The sequence below is a fragment of the Delphinus delphis genome, chromosome 6 (assembly GCF_949987515.2).
Source record: "Delphinus delphis chromosome 6, mDelDel1.2, whole genome shotgun sequence".
Taxonomy (NCBI): domain Eukaryota; kingdom Metazoa; phylum Chordata; class Mammalia; order Artiodactyla; family Delphinidae; genus Delphinus; species Delphinus delphis.
Window position 1 is genome coordinate 107,582,260 of NC_082688.1, and position 17,172 is coordinate 107,599,431.

At 44.4% G+C, this 17,172-nt stretch overlaps 1 protein-coding gene across 4 annotated transcripts in view; it reads left to right on the forward strand.

Annotated features, from left to right (window-relative positions):
• FDFT1 (farnesyl-diphosphate farnesyltransferase 1) overlaps positions 1 to 16,642 on the forward strand; it is a 43,512-nt gene extending 26,870 nt beyond the window's left edge. For all 4 annotated transcript variants that reach the window (XM_060015272.1, XM_060015270.1, XM_060015271.1 and 1 more), the window contains 3 exons: positions 4,700 to 4,876; positions 5,999 to 6,151; positions 15,762 to 16,642. In XM_060015272.1, coding sequence (XP_059871255.1) covers positions 4,700 to 4,876; positions 5,999 to 6,151; positions 15,762 to 15,983 — 552 coding nt within the window. In that variant the 3' untranslated portion in view covers positions 15,984 to 16,642. The remainder of the gene's footprint in view (positions 1 to 4,699; positions 4,877 to 5,998; positions 6,152 to 15,761) is intronic.
• The last annotated feature ends 530 nt before the right edge of the window (positions 16,643 to 17,172 follow it).

Here is a 17,172-nt window from a genome sequence, read left to right on the forward strand (position 1 = left end):
TTATCAGAGACAAGAGTGGATCTTTGACTTAATTTAAAATGGACAGGGAAAGGAAGGGCTTTGACATTGATTTTATTCAGAAGGAAAGCTAGGAAATCTTATGACTATCTCCTGATTTTACTCCAGCATTTACCTTTTGTTTTAATCCATCAAATGGTATCCTAGGGACTTCCCAGGTGGCGCAGTGGTTAAGAATCCGCCTGCCAGTGCAGGGGACACGGGTTTGAGCCCTGGTCCGGGAAGATCCCACATGCCGCGGAGCAACTAAGCCCGTGCGCTACAACTACTGAGCCTGCGCTCTAGAGCCTGTGCTCCTCAACGAGAGAAGCCACCGCAATGAGAAGCCCACGCACCACAACCAAGAGTAGCCCCCGCTCTCTGCAACTAGAGAAAGCCCACGCACAGCAATGAAGACCCAACGCAGCCAAAAATAAATAAATTTATTTATTATTTTTAAAAAAAGATAAAAAAAACGGTTTCCTAGAACCAAGTGCTTTTAAGGTGAAAAAAGGCAGGTGAGAAGGTGGAAAAGATATTTGGAATTTATACTGCAGATAAAGAGTTAATATTCCTAATATTAAAAGAACTGCCAAAAGTTAAGTAAAAGACCAACTGCACAGAAAAAATGGGTAAAGGGATAAGAACAGGTAGTTCACAGAAAGAAAGATGGAAATGATCCTTAAATATCTGGGAAGTGATCAACCTTACTCCTGATAGGTGAAATTCACATTAAACCTCCCCTGACCTCAGACATCATAGGTTTTCAAGCCTCCCAGGTGACTGTGGTGTGCAGCGAGGTCGAGAAACAGCTCTTGATGACCCTCCTTTGACACCAAGGCTCAGAGAAGTGAAGGGGCTTGTCTCAGGACTCCCAGAAGGGGAGCTTCTGTCTCCTGGGTCTCAGCCCGGTGCCTGTCCAGGAAACCACACCGCCTTTCAGATGAGGCTCTGCATCCCTGCAGGTGCCTCACTGCCCACTCTTCTGTAAGATAGAATAGTTTATACCACCAGGCAGTGGTGCGAATAAAATGAGAAAAACTTCTAGCGCAGAGTGCTTAGTAAACGTCAGTTCAAGCAGTTTAACGACCACAAAAAACAGTCGTGAGATACTATTTCCTGCATCAGATTGGCAAAGTGTCGGAAGTTTGATAAGCCGTAAGCCATGCTGGGGAAATGGGTGCTCCCGTGCGGGTGGTGAGCGCAAGCTTGGCCAGTGACGACTGTGGGAGGTTACTGACCGCAGCCACTGTTTGTAATAGTTACGTTTATAAACGACTCAGATGTCCGTCCGTACGGGACGGAGGGAATGAACTATGGTCTATGCACGCAGTGGAGCACCAAAAGAGCGATCCTCCTGTGGAGTGAGCTCCAGGTTATATTACTAAGTGAAAAAAGCAAGGTGCGTAACAGTATGTGTAGTTCCAAAGGAAGGATAAACCAGAAAGGAATAAAGTTTTCAGTAATTATATTGTGAATAATAATATTGAAACTATTATAGAAACTTTACAGCTTAAAGAAAATAGGTAATTTTGTTCGTATCATTAGGAAGCAAGATTTTCAGTCTAAAATAAAAGTTGCAAAGATAGAAAACACTGAAGTTAAGCAAAAACTCCAGTGATCCTAAACTGGATTGGAAATATCGGTATGAACTCATGATATCGTTTCTCTTAGAAAATTCTAGCTCCATCCACTAAGAGTTGTATTGTAGAAAGAGGTTCAAGTGGCTCCTCAGTCCCCTTGATGGGACCCTAATAGTCTTTGATAGCTGCCGTGCCATTTGGTGGTATGTCAAGATGTTCCAAGCTCATTTTGTACATTTTTTGACTGGGATTTGGACTCACCCAGCTCTTCAGGAAGCCTAAGCTTTCTGTTAATGGGAAATGGGGCCTCCAGACCACACTTGGGCACTCGGGGTGGTCATTGCTCTTGGAGTAGTCGTCGTGTATATTTAGTTTTAAATCTAAAATTTTTACCTTGTAGTTTATATTGATATTTCCAATTCAAACTCAGGACTGTTACCTAGTCTCTTCTGTATTACATCTCTACCTCTTCCTCATCCACAGTCGTATTTCTCAAGGAAAATAGGAGATGATAGAATTAGTATATCCCATAATGACTCACTTGCTTTTTTCCCACATTACAGATGTAATTACACATTACTGCAGTCTCTGAATAGTGACTCTAGTGCTACTGCTACCAAGTGTGACTACTGAGCACAGTTGAAAATATGTTTTCGCATATGCTAGCTAATTCCCTATTTTTATATTGTATTTATATCTAAATTGTCAGATCAGATAGCCATTAAGACTGGACTTCCCTGGTGACGCAGTGGTTAAGAATCCACCTGCCAACGCAGGAGACACGGGTTTGAGCCCTGGTCCGGGAAGATCCCACATGCCGCGGGGCAGCTAAGCCCGTGCACCACAACTACTGAGCCTGTGCTCTAGAGCCCACGTGCCACAACTACTGAAGCCTGTGTGCCTAAAGCCTGTGCTCCACAACAAGAGAAGCCACCGCAATGAGAAGCCCACACACCATAATGAAGAGTAGCCTCTACTCATTGCAACTAGAGAAAGTTGTGGCTCACGGGGTCTAGAGCGCAGGCTCAGTAGTTGTGGCGCACGGGCTTAGTTGCTCCGTGGCATGTGGGATCTTCTCGGACCAGGGCTTGAACCCATGTCCCCTGCATTGGCAGGTGGATTCTCAACCACTGCACCACCAGGGAAGTCCATTAATATTTATGAATTTTGAAGAAAAAAAAGAACGATACTTCCCTATGTTTATACATGTTGGTAATAGTTTGTCCTTTATACTTCAAGGTCACTTTTTCTGGATGTAAAGTTTTTATCTCACATTTTCGAGTTTCTTAAACGTGTTACTCCATGTTCTCCCGCTTTAGGACTGGCTGTTGAAAATCTAATTCTTTTCCGTATACGTTATGGGTTCTTTTTCTCCTCCTTGGTGGTCACTGCCTAGATCCATTATCAATGGAGATGCTAAATGGTGCTATCTTAATTCTGTCATCCTTTCTGCATTTATTAGCTGGAATTTTGGATTTTGCAAAACTGTGATGATGGTAGCATCATAGTGTTTGGATTTTCCCAGATTCTCACCCCCCCCCAAAAAAAAAGTGACAAAAACTCAACCAAAAAACTGAAACAGATGTATCCAAAACAATGGATAGCATGTCCAGAAGCACAAGTGACAAAGCACTCCCAGGAGCTCCAAAACACAGATGGGTGCAGACAAAACAGCAGCTCCGAAAACAAAACCTGCAAAACCTGTGCAGGACAAAGCCAAGGTGCTACAGGTGTCTCAGACCCGAGAGCAGGAGTGAACAGTGGGATGGACCCATTTGAGAAGAGCAGGTGAAACAGGAATGGGTGTTCCTTCTCTGGCTGTGGGCGAGTCCACGGGGGCCAAGGGGAAGCCTGGAGGAGCTGGAGTGCATTGGCCCCCTTGAACTGGATGTGGACACAGACCAGTCAGGATTCTCTTCCAGGATTGGGCCCACCTTGAGGGGTGAAATAAAAACTGAGCAGCGAGACCTATGTGACATCAACCAGATGCAACATATGAATCTTGTTTAGGTACTTACTGGAAGAAACCAAGTGGAAAAAAAATTAGTGGGATAATACAACTGCTAATTGGATAATTTGTATTAAATATTTATCGTTAACTTTTAGTTGTGATAAGATATATGTACAAGAAAGGTTCCTAGTCTTTTAGATATTCATAATGAAGTATTTGTGGATAAAATGATATCTTAGGGCTTTAATTTAGAATAATTTGGGGGCTGGGGCCATATAGCTGGAACAAGATTGGCCAAGTGTCAGTAACTGTTGAAGCTGGTGGATGGATATGTAGGCGCCCATTAGCGTTTTTCTCCAGGTTCTGCAGGACAGTCTAGTACCAGCAATCTGAGTGGGTTTAGGTGCAAATTAAGAATGGATAGCAAACGTGACTTACCATAGAATCTCTTAGTCCTTTTAGGCCTAGTCATTTATTTTGGGGAGTGTATAAAGTTACAATAAGCGTTATTCTTTAGGAAGCTTAAAAATACCCAAGGATAAAAGTAAGTTATTTGCTAGCTTCAGAGAATCCTCTAAATACTATTAAAGATCATCAAACCAATTCTGTTGTTGGAGTTGAGGCTGTTATTTCATTTTCAGGTCACTAAGGTCAAGGAGGTAATGTTCTTACAGTAGAGACTCAGCTCATTTCCCCAGATACGCTTGTTCAGCAGTGTTCTTATCAGAACTGGGAATGTAATGTTAATCATTAATTATTTTGACGCCTTGGCCATCTTGAGAATGTTTAGTGTTCAGCTTGTAGTGCTGTTGTAGCTGATTTTGTTAAAGCTGGTTATCTTTTCAGGAACAGACCCATGCCTTGCACATAACAGGAGGCCTCTTTGGCCTGAGGTCATCAAAGTATTGCTTAGTACATGCTGCACTAATTGTCCCAAAGGGACACTTTCCCAAATACTTAACTGACTCTTGATTATGACTAGATCTTGATTGTAGTCATAATAGACATTGCATAGAGGTTAAAACGGACTTGGTCTTGGTGAAAGATGAGGCAGCAGCTAAGAAAGGCTTTGTATATCATAGTTCTTATACACAAAGATCCTTTCATGTGACTTGTACACTGTTCCCCTGTGCATGTGCTGACTCGTCTTTCGATCTTATCTGCCTAGGCTTGGAGCAAGTATGTGAACAAGCTGGGTGACTTTGCCAAGCCAGAGAACATGGACTTGGCCGTGCAGTGCCTGAATGAGCTCATAGCCAGCACGCTGCACCACATCCCTGATGTCATCACTTACCTTTCACGACTCAGAAACCAGAGCATATTCAACTTCTGTGCTATTCCACAGGTGTGGATCAGGGAGGCCGAGGGGTCGGGGTGGTGTGCTGGGGATGGCATGCCTGGAACGCGTGTACTGTTTTGGTCTGTGTATTCCGGAATGTGGTTCCTCAAAAAAATGACTAGTGTATTTTCTTCTGCCAGGGGCAGGCACGTTCACAACACCTCCCCTCTGCCCCATGGCCATCACACTCAGGTCAGCCTTGAGGTTAAGCCTGCTTCTTTCCAGAACCTTCTAGAACCCTTTTTTCTAAACGAGCTAGTTTGATGTTTATCCTCACAATTAAATCTAGGGCTTTGAGTCAGATTTATGAGGAGTGCTGGGTGAAACACAGGTGAAGCTGTTACTAAAAAGTCTTATTTAAGCACCTAATTTTGGCTCTCCTTTCCCAGATCTTGGGATAACAGAACCTGGTCCTGTGGACCTAGGAGCTTATACTTTTTAAATGCCTTTACCAGTTATTTCCGTTTTTAACTCAAATAAAATGAAGAAAGTTATAAGATTTAACTGATTTGGAAGCATGGTTTCGTCTTGTTCTAATGACCAATCTGACCAGTTGATGGAACTAAACTCTTTATGCCAGACTTACGTTTCCATCTATCCTAGAAATAATTTACCTTTGAGCATGGGAAACTACACGGCCCCCTTTCTTTTGTCCCCTGCCACCCCCATGCTACTTTTTTTTTAAATGTATAATGATTATGTTCATTGTAGGAAAAATGGGGAGAAAAAACAAAATAGATATTATTTTGGATATTTCCAGATATTATTTTGGAATATCTATTTTTCAGACCTAATAACCTATTGCCCCAGCATGGAAAATGTTACATTGGCTTGTGTTTGTTTTTCCCAAATAAAAAGGAAATATCGTGACTAAACTATAGAATTACTCAAGACTGCAAAGGGCACTTGATTCTGTGTTTTGCTGAGAAGGGGAAACATGGGAAAGGGAGAGGTCTTGACATGCTTTCTTTATGGGTCTTTTCTCTTGGTTAGTTGCATCTTAGCCCTTCGGCACTTTCTACCGAAGGTTCTCTTCCCTTCTCAGGATGATTGCTTACCGTGCAGTTTCTCACTTCTTTTCATGAAATGAGATGAATTAGTGTTTCCTCTCTCTCTCCTTATCTGTAGGTCATGGCCATTGCCACTTTGGCCGCCTGTTATAATAATCAGCAGGTATTCAAAGGGGTGGTGAAGATACGAAAAGGGCAAGCAGTCACCCTGATGATGGATGCCACCAACATGCCCGCTGTAAAAGCTATAATACACCAGTACATGGAAGAGGTGGGCTTTCATTTAATAATATCACTATTCAAACATTTCGTATTTGGATATTAGATGATCTTAACAGCTCACAGTGTTACGGTACGGCATTGGTGTTGGACGGGTTGGTGTCCTTTATTTGGAAGAATAGGCACAGAGCGCCGAGTGTTGGGAGCTGCCCGGTACCCTGGTCAGAGGGGATAAAGGAAGCCAGGCCTTAGGATGGAGCTCCCAGGAGAATCCTATTTTTTGAGCTGGAAGATGAAGTTAGAGGCCAACCAGGCTTCTCGTCTCACGGCTGAGGCGTGTGAAGCCAAGGCTGTGGCTGCTGACGCAGCATCTGACTGAGTGGATCCAGGACCCCAGGCCACACTCCCGACACCCGGTCCAGTACTTTCCACTATGGCAGGGACCTCAGTTGAGAAACCATTGTGGGGGATTCAGCAAAGGAAAACCATGAAGCTGCAACTATTTCTAAATTTTCTAATGCAGATCCCATTTCAGATGCCCAAAACCATCCTGTAAAACAACATGCTTGTTCTAGTCAAATCTCCAACTCTGGAGGGTGTAATCCATGACTTGGTTCAAAAGAACTTTTTCTTAGAGCCTAGAACTCTACTTGCCAGGCCCTGGAGTAAGGCTTCTCAAATGGAGCTGATCTGGCTTCCCCCTCCCCTGGGGGACACTTGGCAATGTGTGGAGACATTTTTGATTGTCACGCTGGGGTGTGAGTGGCTACTACCATCTGGTGCGTAGACACCCGAGATCCTTAAGTTGTTTCTTAGTGAAGACTGAAATACTGCAGAAGGAGATGAAAACATAAGGTCTCCCTCCCCGCAGATCACTGCTGCCCCTAGTTTTCTGACCCTTCCAGTCCCCCGGTTACGCTTTGATGGGTGAGATTTGTAGCAGCAGTTTCATCTAAACAGAATTCTACAAAACAACTCTTTCCTCTGATTCCCATTGCATATTGCACCTTCTCCTTGTATTTCCTCCCTGTCTCACACCTGCCAAGTTTTGCACCTCAGCATTTCTGCCCGAGGCACCTATAGAAGGTATAAGAGAAAAATCAGATTTTTAAAAAATCCTAAAATTCTTTTGCTGACTAGATGAATATGTTCAGCCATTGACTAAAAAACTGCTACTGACGAGACTTGGGAAATTGGGGTTCACTGTTCAGCCAGCACTTATTTGGGGCGTACTCTGTGCCTGGCACAGCAGCCAAATAGGTGGATACTGTTAACGTCAAGGAAATTTGAGGCCCTAACCCCACGGCTGGGGCCAGAATTCAGACCCAGGTCTGGCTGGCTTCGGAGCCTACACTGTTCACCACGATTCTGAGGGCTTGAATTACCCTTTCTAAACTGAATAGTGCCTTTTTTAGGCGCTGTTTCTCCATTTTATGTAAATTAGAAACATTCTGTATGGTTTGTAGTTCAGAGAATATTTTAGTTTTGCAGTTTTATTCTGATCACTGATTTTAGAAAACGATGTTTAAAAAAAGTGGTAGGCAGTTCCATACTATATTAAACTTCAGATTTTATTAGGTATTTTCCTTAACTACTGGAATTAAATCTAGTTGTGATTCACAGTTTGATTTAGAGCAGGGCTGGCTGACCCCCTGATTTTGTAAATGCCTTTTTATTAGGACATAGCCATGCCCATTTGTTTCTGTATTGTCCGCGGCTTCTCAGGGCTCTACAGCAGCAGAGCTGAGTGGCTGTAACAGAGGGGGCCCACAAAGCTGAAAATACTTGCTTGGACCTTTAAGGAAAAGTTTGTTGACCTCTGATCTAGGGCATGAATTATTTTGTTTAAAATTACTCTAGGGACTTCCCTGGTGGTCCAGTGGTTAAGACTCCATGGTCCCAATGCAGGGGGCCTGGGTTCGATCCCTGGTCAGGGAACTAGATCCCACACGCATGCCGCAACCAAAAGATCCTGCATGCCGCAGCGAAGATCCCACACGTGGCAACGAAGATCCCACATGCCGCAACTAAGACCCGGCACGGCCAAATAAATAAATGAATATTTTTTTTAAAAGTCTATAAAACTACTCTAGTGAAACTCAGGGTATTTTGGAGGAAATACTAATAAGTTGATTTGTCTCAAAAAAATGAAAATTTCTAAGTCTCAAGTAATAGAATGTGATAATGGTTTTAATATCAGCCTTAAGGACTTTTTTTTTTTTTTTTTTTTTGGCTGCATTGGGTCTTCATTGCTTCACGCAGGCTTTCTCTAGTTACGGAGAGCGGGGGCTACTCTTCGTTGCGGTGTGCGGGCTTCTCATTGTGGTGGCTTCTCTTGTTGCGGAGCACGGGCTTCAGTAGTTGTGGCATGTGGGCTCAGTAGTTGTGGCTCTCGGGCTCTAGAGCGCAGGCTCAGTACTTCTGGCACATGGGCTTAGTTGCTCCGTGGCATGTGGGATCTTCCCGGACCAGGGCTCAAACCCGTGTCCCCTGCATTTGGCAGGTGGATTCTTAACCACTGCACCACCAGGGGAGCCCAAGGACATTCTGTCAATACAATTTCAAATGAAGACTTTTTGTATGAAGTCCACAAGTTGTCAGGCTTTTTGCTGGTGCCCAGACATTAACTCTACTCCTGCATCTCCTCACTGACCACGTCTGTCCTTTGCAGTAAGAGGGGAAGACATTTACCTCTCAGGTCCCTGGTTGTAGCAGTAACGCACCTGCAGGGGACTTCAGAGTTCTCCTCTTGCAACTCTAAGGTGTAAAGGACGAGGTGGAGTGAAGCCCGGATCCTCCTAGCAGGGGAGCTGCCCCTCAGGCCCTCATCCTCTGGAGCAGCCCCAGCTGGAAACCAGTCTGGCTACCTGGCAGCTGGTGAGAAGCTCAACCAGCTATTCCGGGGCAGAAACAAATGCTCAGGCAAACAGCCAGAAACTTTTATTTCCTTCTCTGCCACAGATGATTCCTTGGCAAGGCCCAACTTTTTCAAGCGGGTGGGACTTCCCGTTCGGCTGTGGTCGGTGCAGAGCGGCGCCGTACTCTCGGTCCCTGTGGGTCCTTGTGACTCAGAGTGTGGTCCTCCCCCTGGCTTCTGCGTCCCCTGCCGGCATGTGAGCGGTTCAGTTCTTAGAGTCAGAATGTGCCCATAGCAGGAGGCCCAGGTGGCGCCTGTGAACACAGTTTGCAGAGCAGGGCTCTAGCTCCCCACCTCGTTCTCAGTCAGCTGTGCATTTAACCCTGTGAGCAAGTACGGAACCGGATGCTGTGAATTTGGGTTTGGATGCTGTGAACTCAGGATTGGATGCTGTGAACTTGCGATCGGATGTCTGAACTCGCTGCATTTTTGTCTGTGTCCTGACCCCCATCTAAGCACTCTTTCCCTCCTGCCCTCTTGCCTGAGCTCCTCCGCCTTTCTCCCCCGCCCCTGCCTCTTGGTGTATATCTGCGCTCAGGTCAGTCCCTGCAGACAGCAGGCACATCCCAACTCCTCCTGGGCTTCAGCTCTCTGCCTCCCCGCTCCCTCTCCTTTCCTTCACAGCTAAGCTTCTTGAAAGGGCAGGTGTTCTTCTTCTTCTTCATTTTTTAAAAAATATTTATTTATTTAATTGGTTGCGTCAGGTCTTAGTTGCGGCAGGTGGGCTCCTTAGTTGTGGCTCAAGGGGCTCTTAGTTGTGGCATGCATGGGGGATCTAGTTCCCGGACCAGGTATTGAACCTGGGCCCCCTGCATTGGGAGCGTGGAGTATTAACCACTGCACCACCAGGGAAGTCCCAGGGCAGGTGTTCTTAATGTTATTGATGCCCTTTTTTTTCTCAGCCTACTTCATTGTAACTTTTGTTTCCTACCTTTGTCATTAGAACTTTTCTTACCTAAGTGATTTGATGATCCCCCCCCCACCCCACCGCGCACAGATCTCATGAGCACTTTCTTTACTCTTCGCTGATCCCACTGTATCCACTGTGGGTCTCTCTCCTTGAAGCCCTTTCCTTTTTTGGCTTCTGTGACACTTGACCCCAGTTCAACCTCTTACCCCTCTGCCTGCTCCTTTCTCCTCTGGCTCCTGGTGCTGGTGTTTCCTGGGGTTCGTTCTTGATTTTCGTGTTTCCTCACCACATAAGGGCTCTCCAGCTCCCCCAGCTCTGGCCTTGGTCATTAACTTCTTTTTGCTGTCTGATGACATTACCTTTCACCTAATCGTGGAATCCAGGTAGCCTGGAGGCTGTTGCATGTCCTCCTCTGTTCTCCCTAACCCGCCTCAGGAATCTCCACGTCCTGGCTGTTCCGGTTATGCTTTCACACTTGTCACAATTTTGTGCGCATTACCCTCTGACCGAGCACTTCTAGAACTTTACCTACAAAAAAATAACCAGAAAGTGTGCAGCAATGCTTATTGGAGCATTTTGTCCTCATGCCTCGTTGGGAATGAATTGATTAAATTGTAGTACATTCATACTATGCAGCTTGTGTTTAAAAAAAGAATGACATTATTTTGTGGGTGCTAGCATTAAAAAATGTCCATAAAAAATCGTGTGAGTGAAGGAAGTCAAATTATAGAACAATATGTTTGTAACCTATTAATTTAATAGGTTTACAATTTAAATAAAATTTAAAATAGGTATACAATTTAAATAAAATTGTGTGTATGTATAACTTAGTATGGATAATATAGAATGATATATATTTGTATATCATACATAATCATATATAGTACGTATAATATATAATACATCTCTATGACATTTTGTGTTTGTATAGAGGCTTATATGGGTGTAGCAAGAGGTATGAAAGGAACTACACCAGTATATCATATTACATTAATGTATGTATTAATATGTGACGGTTTGTACATTTATATGTATAGGCTAATAAGGACAAAGCGAGGGGGAATAATGTAAGGGAATTTTGATTTCTTTATTTTTGTTTTGCCTATTTTTATAAGCATAATTCCATCATCTACAATTTTTTTTCTTTTTTTTTTTTTACTCTGTTTCATTAACTCTCTCTTCCTTTCCCCTCACACCCCTACAACACCCCTTATTCTAACCACCATTTTCACAGAAAAATACCATGAGTATTCTTTCTCCTGCTTTTACAGCAGAGGTTAATAAAATGTCACGATTACAGGGTATTCCCAGCTGATACTGATGAGGCAGGTACAGAAGTAAACTATTGGGTTATTTCCTATAAAAGCACTACTCTGTGGTAAAGTAGATTTAGTTTTTTCAAGCCTGCTAAGATAGAAGTTGCGGGGTGGGGGAGGACAAAGAATAAAATAATTCAACTATAAAACTAAACTATAAACAACTATAGGATTGTTTTTTGGTTTTTTTTACATCGTGCAATGTGGTTTTTTTTTAATTAAAATATTTTTAAATTTTATATTGGATTATAGTTGATTTACAATGTTGTGTTAACTTCAGGTGTACAGCAAAGTGATTCATTTATACAAATACATATATCCATTCTTTTAGATTCTTGTCCTATATAGGTTATTACAGAATGCTGAGAAGAGTTCCCTGTGCTATACAGTAGGTCCTTGTTGATAACCTATTTTTTTTCAGAGATTATTTTTTTAACATCTTTATTGAGGTATAATTGCTTTACAATGGTGTGTTAGTTTCTGCTTTATAACTAAGTGAATCAGTTATACATATACTTATGTTTCCATATCTCTTCCCTCTTGCGTCTCCCTCCCTCCCGCCCTCCCTATCCCACCCCTCCAGGCGGTGACAAAGCACCGAGCTCATCTCCCTGTACTATGCGGCTGCTTCCTACTAGCTACTTCCCTTACGTTTGGTAGTGTATATATGTCCATGCCTCTCCTTGCTTTATCACATCTCACCCTTCCCCCTCCCCATATCCTCAAGTCCATTCTCTAGTAGGTCTGTGTCTTTATTCCTGTCTTACACCTAGGTTCTTCATGACATTTTTTTTTCTTAAATTCCATATATATGTGTTAGCATATGGTATTTGTCTTTCCCTTTCTGACTTACTTCACTCTGTATGACAGACTCTAGGTCTATACACCTCATTACAAATAGCTCAATTTCATTTCTTTTTATGGCTGAGTAATATTCCATTGTATATATGTGCCACATCGTTTTTATCCATTCATCCGATGATGGACACTTAGGTTGTTTGCATCTCCGGGCTATTGTAAATAGAGCTGCAATGAACATTTTGGCACGTGACTCTTTGAATTATGGTTTTCTCAGGGTATATACCCAGTAGTGGGATTGCTGGGTCATATGGTAGTTCTATTTGTAGTTTTTTAAGGAACCTCCATACTGTACTCCACAGTGGCTGTATCAATTTACATTCCCACCAGCAGTGCAAGAGGGTTCCCTTCTCTCCACAGCCTCTCCAGCATTTATTATTTCTAGATTTTTTGATGATGGCCATTCTGACCGGTGTGAGAATGATATCTCATTGTAGTTATGATTTGCATTTCTCTAATGATTAAGGATGTTGAGCATTCTTTCATGTGTTTGTTGGCAGTCTGTATATCTTCTTTGGAGAAATGTCTATTTAGGTCCTCTGCCCATTTTTGGAGTGGGTTGATTGGTTTTTTGTTATTGAGCTGCATGAGCTGCTTATACATTTTGGAGGGTAATCCTTTGTCAGTTGCTTCACTTGCAAATATTTTCTCCCATTCTGAGGGTTGTCTTTTGGTCTTGTTCATGGTTTCCTTTTTCATGCAAAAGCTTTGAAGCTTCATTAGGTCTCATTTGTTTATTTTTGTTTTTATTTCCATTTCTCTAGGAGGTGGGTCAAAAAGGATCTTGCTGTGATTTATGTCATAGTGGTCTGCCTATGTTTTCCTCTAAGAGTTTGATAGTTTCTGGCCTTACATTTAGGCCTTTAATCCATTTTGCGCTTATTTTTGTGTATGGTGTTAGGGAGTGATCTAATCTCAAACTTTTTACATGTACCTGTCCAGTTCTCCCAGCACCACTTACTGAAGAGGCGGTCCTTTCTCCACTCTACATTCCTGCCTCCTGTATCAAAGAAAAGGTGACCGTATGTTCGTGGGTTTATCTGTGTGCTTTCTTTCCTGTTCCATTGATCTATCTTTCTGTTTTTGTGCCAGTACCATACTGTCTTGATTACTGTAGCTTTGTAGTATAGTATAGTCTGAAGTCAGGGAGCCTGATTCCTCCAGCTCCATTTTTCGTTCTCAAGATTGCTTTGGCTATTCGGGGTCTTTCGTGTTTCCATACAAATTGTGAAATTTTTTGTTCTAGTTCTGCGAAAAATGCCAGTGGTAGTTTGATAGGGATTACATTGAATCTGTAGATTGCTGTGGGTAGTAGAGTCATTTTCACCATGTTGATTCTTCCAATCCAAGAACATGTTATATCTCTCCATCTGTTTGTATCATCTTTAATTTCTTTCATCAGTGTCATAATTTTCTGCATACACGTCTTTTGTCTCCTTAGGTGGGTTTATTCCTCGATATTTTATTCTTTTCATTCCAGTGGTAAGTGGGAGTGTTTCCTTGCTTTCCCTTTCAGATTTTTCATCATTAGTGTATAGGAATGCCAGAGATTTCTGTGCATTAATTTTTTATGCTGCTACTTTTCCAAATTCATTGATAAGCTCTAGTAGTTTTTTGGTAGCATCTTTAGGATTCTCTCTGTATAGTATCATGTCCTGTGCAAACAGTGACAGCTTTACTTCTTCTTTTCCGCCTTGGATTCGTTTTATTTCCTTTTCTTCTCTGATTGCTGTGGCTAAAACTTCCAAAGCTATGTTGAATAAGAGTGGTGAGAGTGGGCAACCTTGTCTTGTTCCTGATCTTACTGGAAATGCTTTCAGTTTTTCACCATTGAGGACGATGTTGGCTGTGGGTCTGTCATATATGGCCTTTATTATGTTGAGGAAAGTTCCCTCTGTGCCTACTTTCTGAAGGGTTTTCATCATAAATGGGTGTTGAATGTTGTCGAAAGCTTTCTGTGCCTCTATTGAGATGATCATATGGTTTTTCTCCTTCAATTTGTTAATATGGTTTATCACGTTGATTGATTTGCATATATTGAAGAATCCTTGCATTCCTGGAATAAACCCAGGAATAAACTGAGGAATCAACTACACCAGTATATCATATTACATTAATGTATGTATTAATATGTGACTGTTTGTACATTTATATGTATAGGCTAATAAGGACAAAGCGAGGGGCGATAATGTAAGGGACTTTTGATTTCTTTATTTTTGTTTTGCCTATTTTTGTAAGCATAATTCCATCATCTACAGTGTTTTGAGAAGACATTATAATTTCTCTGCTTGTGGTCTTCTCTCTGTAGCTGTGCTTCGTAGTACCGCGTTAGATGTTAGATGTCATTGGCGTGTTCCTGTCAGCATGTTCTTTTATTTCCTCGCTATACTAAATTGTAGCTGTGCTTTTTGGGGTTACGGGGGCAAGAATATAAGAGAACGTTTGTCGGAAAAACACCCATTGTGTAATGGAAAAATTGAAGATAATAATTTTATAGATGCCTGCTCTGTTCTCTTCATCCGCTTTGCCTCCGTCTGGGCTCAGGTCCCCATCGCTTCCCACCTTAATGACCTCTGGGTCGGTTGGTTTGAGGCAGGAAACGTTGATCGAGGGCCTGCTCTGTGCCGGGCACAGGGCTGGGCCGGAGATGGAAAGGCAAGTAAGCCGCGGTGCCTTCAGGCCTTCGGTCCATTTAGGGCGATGCGCAAATGGTGGCCCGGCGTGGGCGACGGGGAGAGAGTATATACCCGAGGGGGCCCTCGGCCCGACCCAGGCATTCGGGCCGCGTGACATGGCAGACAGCTACCTAGGCCGAGACTTGGGTGGAGGTGGGACTCAGCCCGGCGACGGCACGTGGGAGGAGCGTTCCCGGGGGCAGAGGGAATGGTGTGAGTGGGGAGGGAACAGAAACAGCAGCATCACACACGGAAGACGATCACCGGCAGCTGTTGCTGGCATGCGCAGGGGCCTGGGCAGGGCCCGGTGCACGCTCGGGAGCTCAGGCCTCGCGCGGCCGGGGATAGGGAACCCCCGAGGCTGTCACGCAGAAGGGGTTGTAGGTCTCTTTGGTGACAGCGTGGTGGGGCAGGTGAGTGGCTTTAGGGTTCGAGCACAGAGGCAGGAGCTCGATTTGGAAGCTCCGGTGGGAGGGCCTAACCTAAGCAGGAGCAGTGTTTGCAGGCCTGGGTTCAGCGGGGATTCTGGAGCTTTCGGAGGGGAGGGTGTGCAGGGACGGGGAGGCCTCCAGGGTGACTCTCGGGGGCCCTGCTTTGTTCTCGCCTGCTGCGCACACCTCAGAGTCCGTCGCGTTCTCCTGAGTGCCCGTGCCCGGTCTGTGCAGTGTGTTTCCTCCTCCGTGTGGCTCTGCTGTAGCCTCAGCGAGCAACGTGGATGTCACTGGCTCTGCGAGGTTCCGAGGGTGGGGCTCTCGGGGGCCACCCTGCTGCTCCGGGATGGCCCGTGGGATCACACAGGCCCCGCTGACATCCTGCCTTATTAGTGGAGTGACTTTGGGTTATTGCTTTTGTGTTCTCTGAGCCTCAGTTTTTCTCATTGGTAAAATGGGCATAAAATGCCTACCTGTTTCAGGTTGTGGTAAGAAGTGAACGCAGATGTTTATAAAGTTCCTAGGACTTACTATTTTCTTCTCTTTCTTCCACAGATTTATCACAGAATCCCCAACTCCGACCCATGTTCTACTAAAACAAGGCAGATCATCTCCACGATCAGGTCACAGAATCTTCCCAACTGTCAGCTCATCTCTCGGAGCCACTACTCACCCATTTACCTGTCGTTTGTCATGCTCCTGGCGGCCCTGAGCTGGCAGTATCTGAGCACCCTGTCCCAGGTCACAGAGGACTATGTTCAGACCGGAGAGCGCTGACTGGGCTTGGTCGGGAGACAGAACACCCTGGGGAATGGACTGACCTTCTCTTCAGGGATGGATGTGGGCTTCCCCCCTTTTTTCCCTCCTGCTTTAATTCCTCAAGGAACTCTGTGGGCCTAGAACTTTAGAAACTGTGACATGTGGTGAAGATAAGATTAAAGGGAAAGGACATTTCAGCCTTGGCCACCTGTGTTCACCTGTGCCCACCTGGGCGGGGTGACTGAGGGCTGAGCGTCCACTGCTGTGGGTCACAGTCAGGGCTGCATCCAGGCCTGCAGAGAGATCATACTTAATGTGAATACGGGCTAGAATTAAATGTATTTAATTTGAAGCAACCTTTGAATACCTATCCTAGTAGAAAGTGAAGTGCATTTTCTTTCTGTTCTGTTCCTGTTTTTCTCATCCTTTTGTTTTCTTCAGTGGACTCGAATGTAGTAGATGTGAATGTTTGGAGTTCTAGGAATATTCCCCTGTTTCCTAAGGATGCAGACTGTCTTCTGCACGTGAAGGCTAGGAAGTAACTTCTGGGTGGGGTTAGCATTATTTCCTCATTTAAAAGTTTAAGTTTCAGGATCGCCTTTGGTCCCATCGTAGCAGGTTGGTTTCCAGTTCCGGCTGACGTTTTTGAGACTTTTATAATAAAGAACTGAATTACTCAGCATTTGTCAAGGGCAGCTCACTTGAAGCCTGGATGAGCGTGGCAGGTACGGAACTCCGGGCTGGAGTTACTGGTTGAGGGACGGTGGCCACTGCTGCCACTGGGAAGCAGGGACCCGGCCTCCCCACCCTGCGCTGTGCCTTCCGGGAAGGGAGCAAGGGCATCACCTCCACCAGCCTGCTCTACTTCTAGCTAATTCTCTTAGCTGCATTCAGAAATTTTATTGCATTTGGAGGGTATTTTCAGCTTTGGGGTTTTTTTCTGTTTGTTTCTCAAGAAAGGCAGATGTTTTCGGGTGATTGGCTTGAAAGCCAAGTGGCACTTTGCCCAGTTCCCCCAGCACGGTGGTCCACCTCCCTCTTCCCCCCAGCATCGCCAAGGTTTGGGCTGTGCCCACCCAGTGACTCCGAGAGTCTCAGCTCAGAGGGGTGTTTGAAAAAGCCCCTCGGCCGAGAATCCCTGTCGCAGGGCATTACAGTACTTTCCCGAAGCTGTGCTCTTGGTGTGTAGTGTATTGTCAGTCCTCTT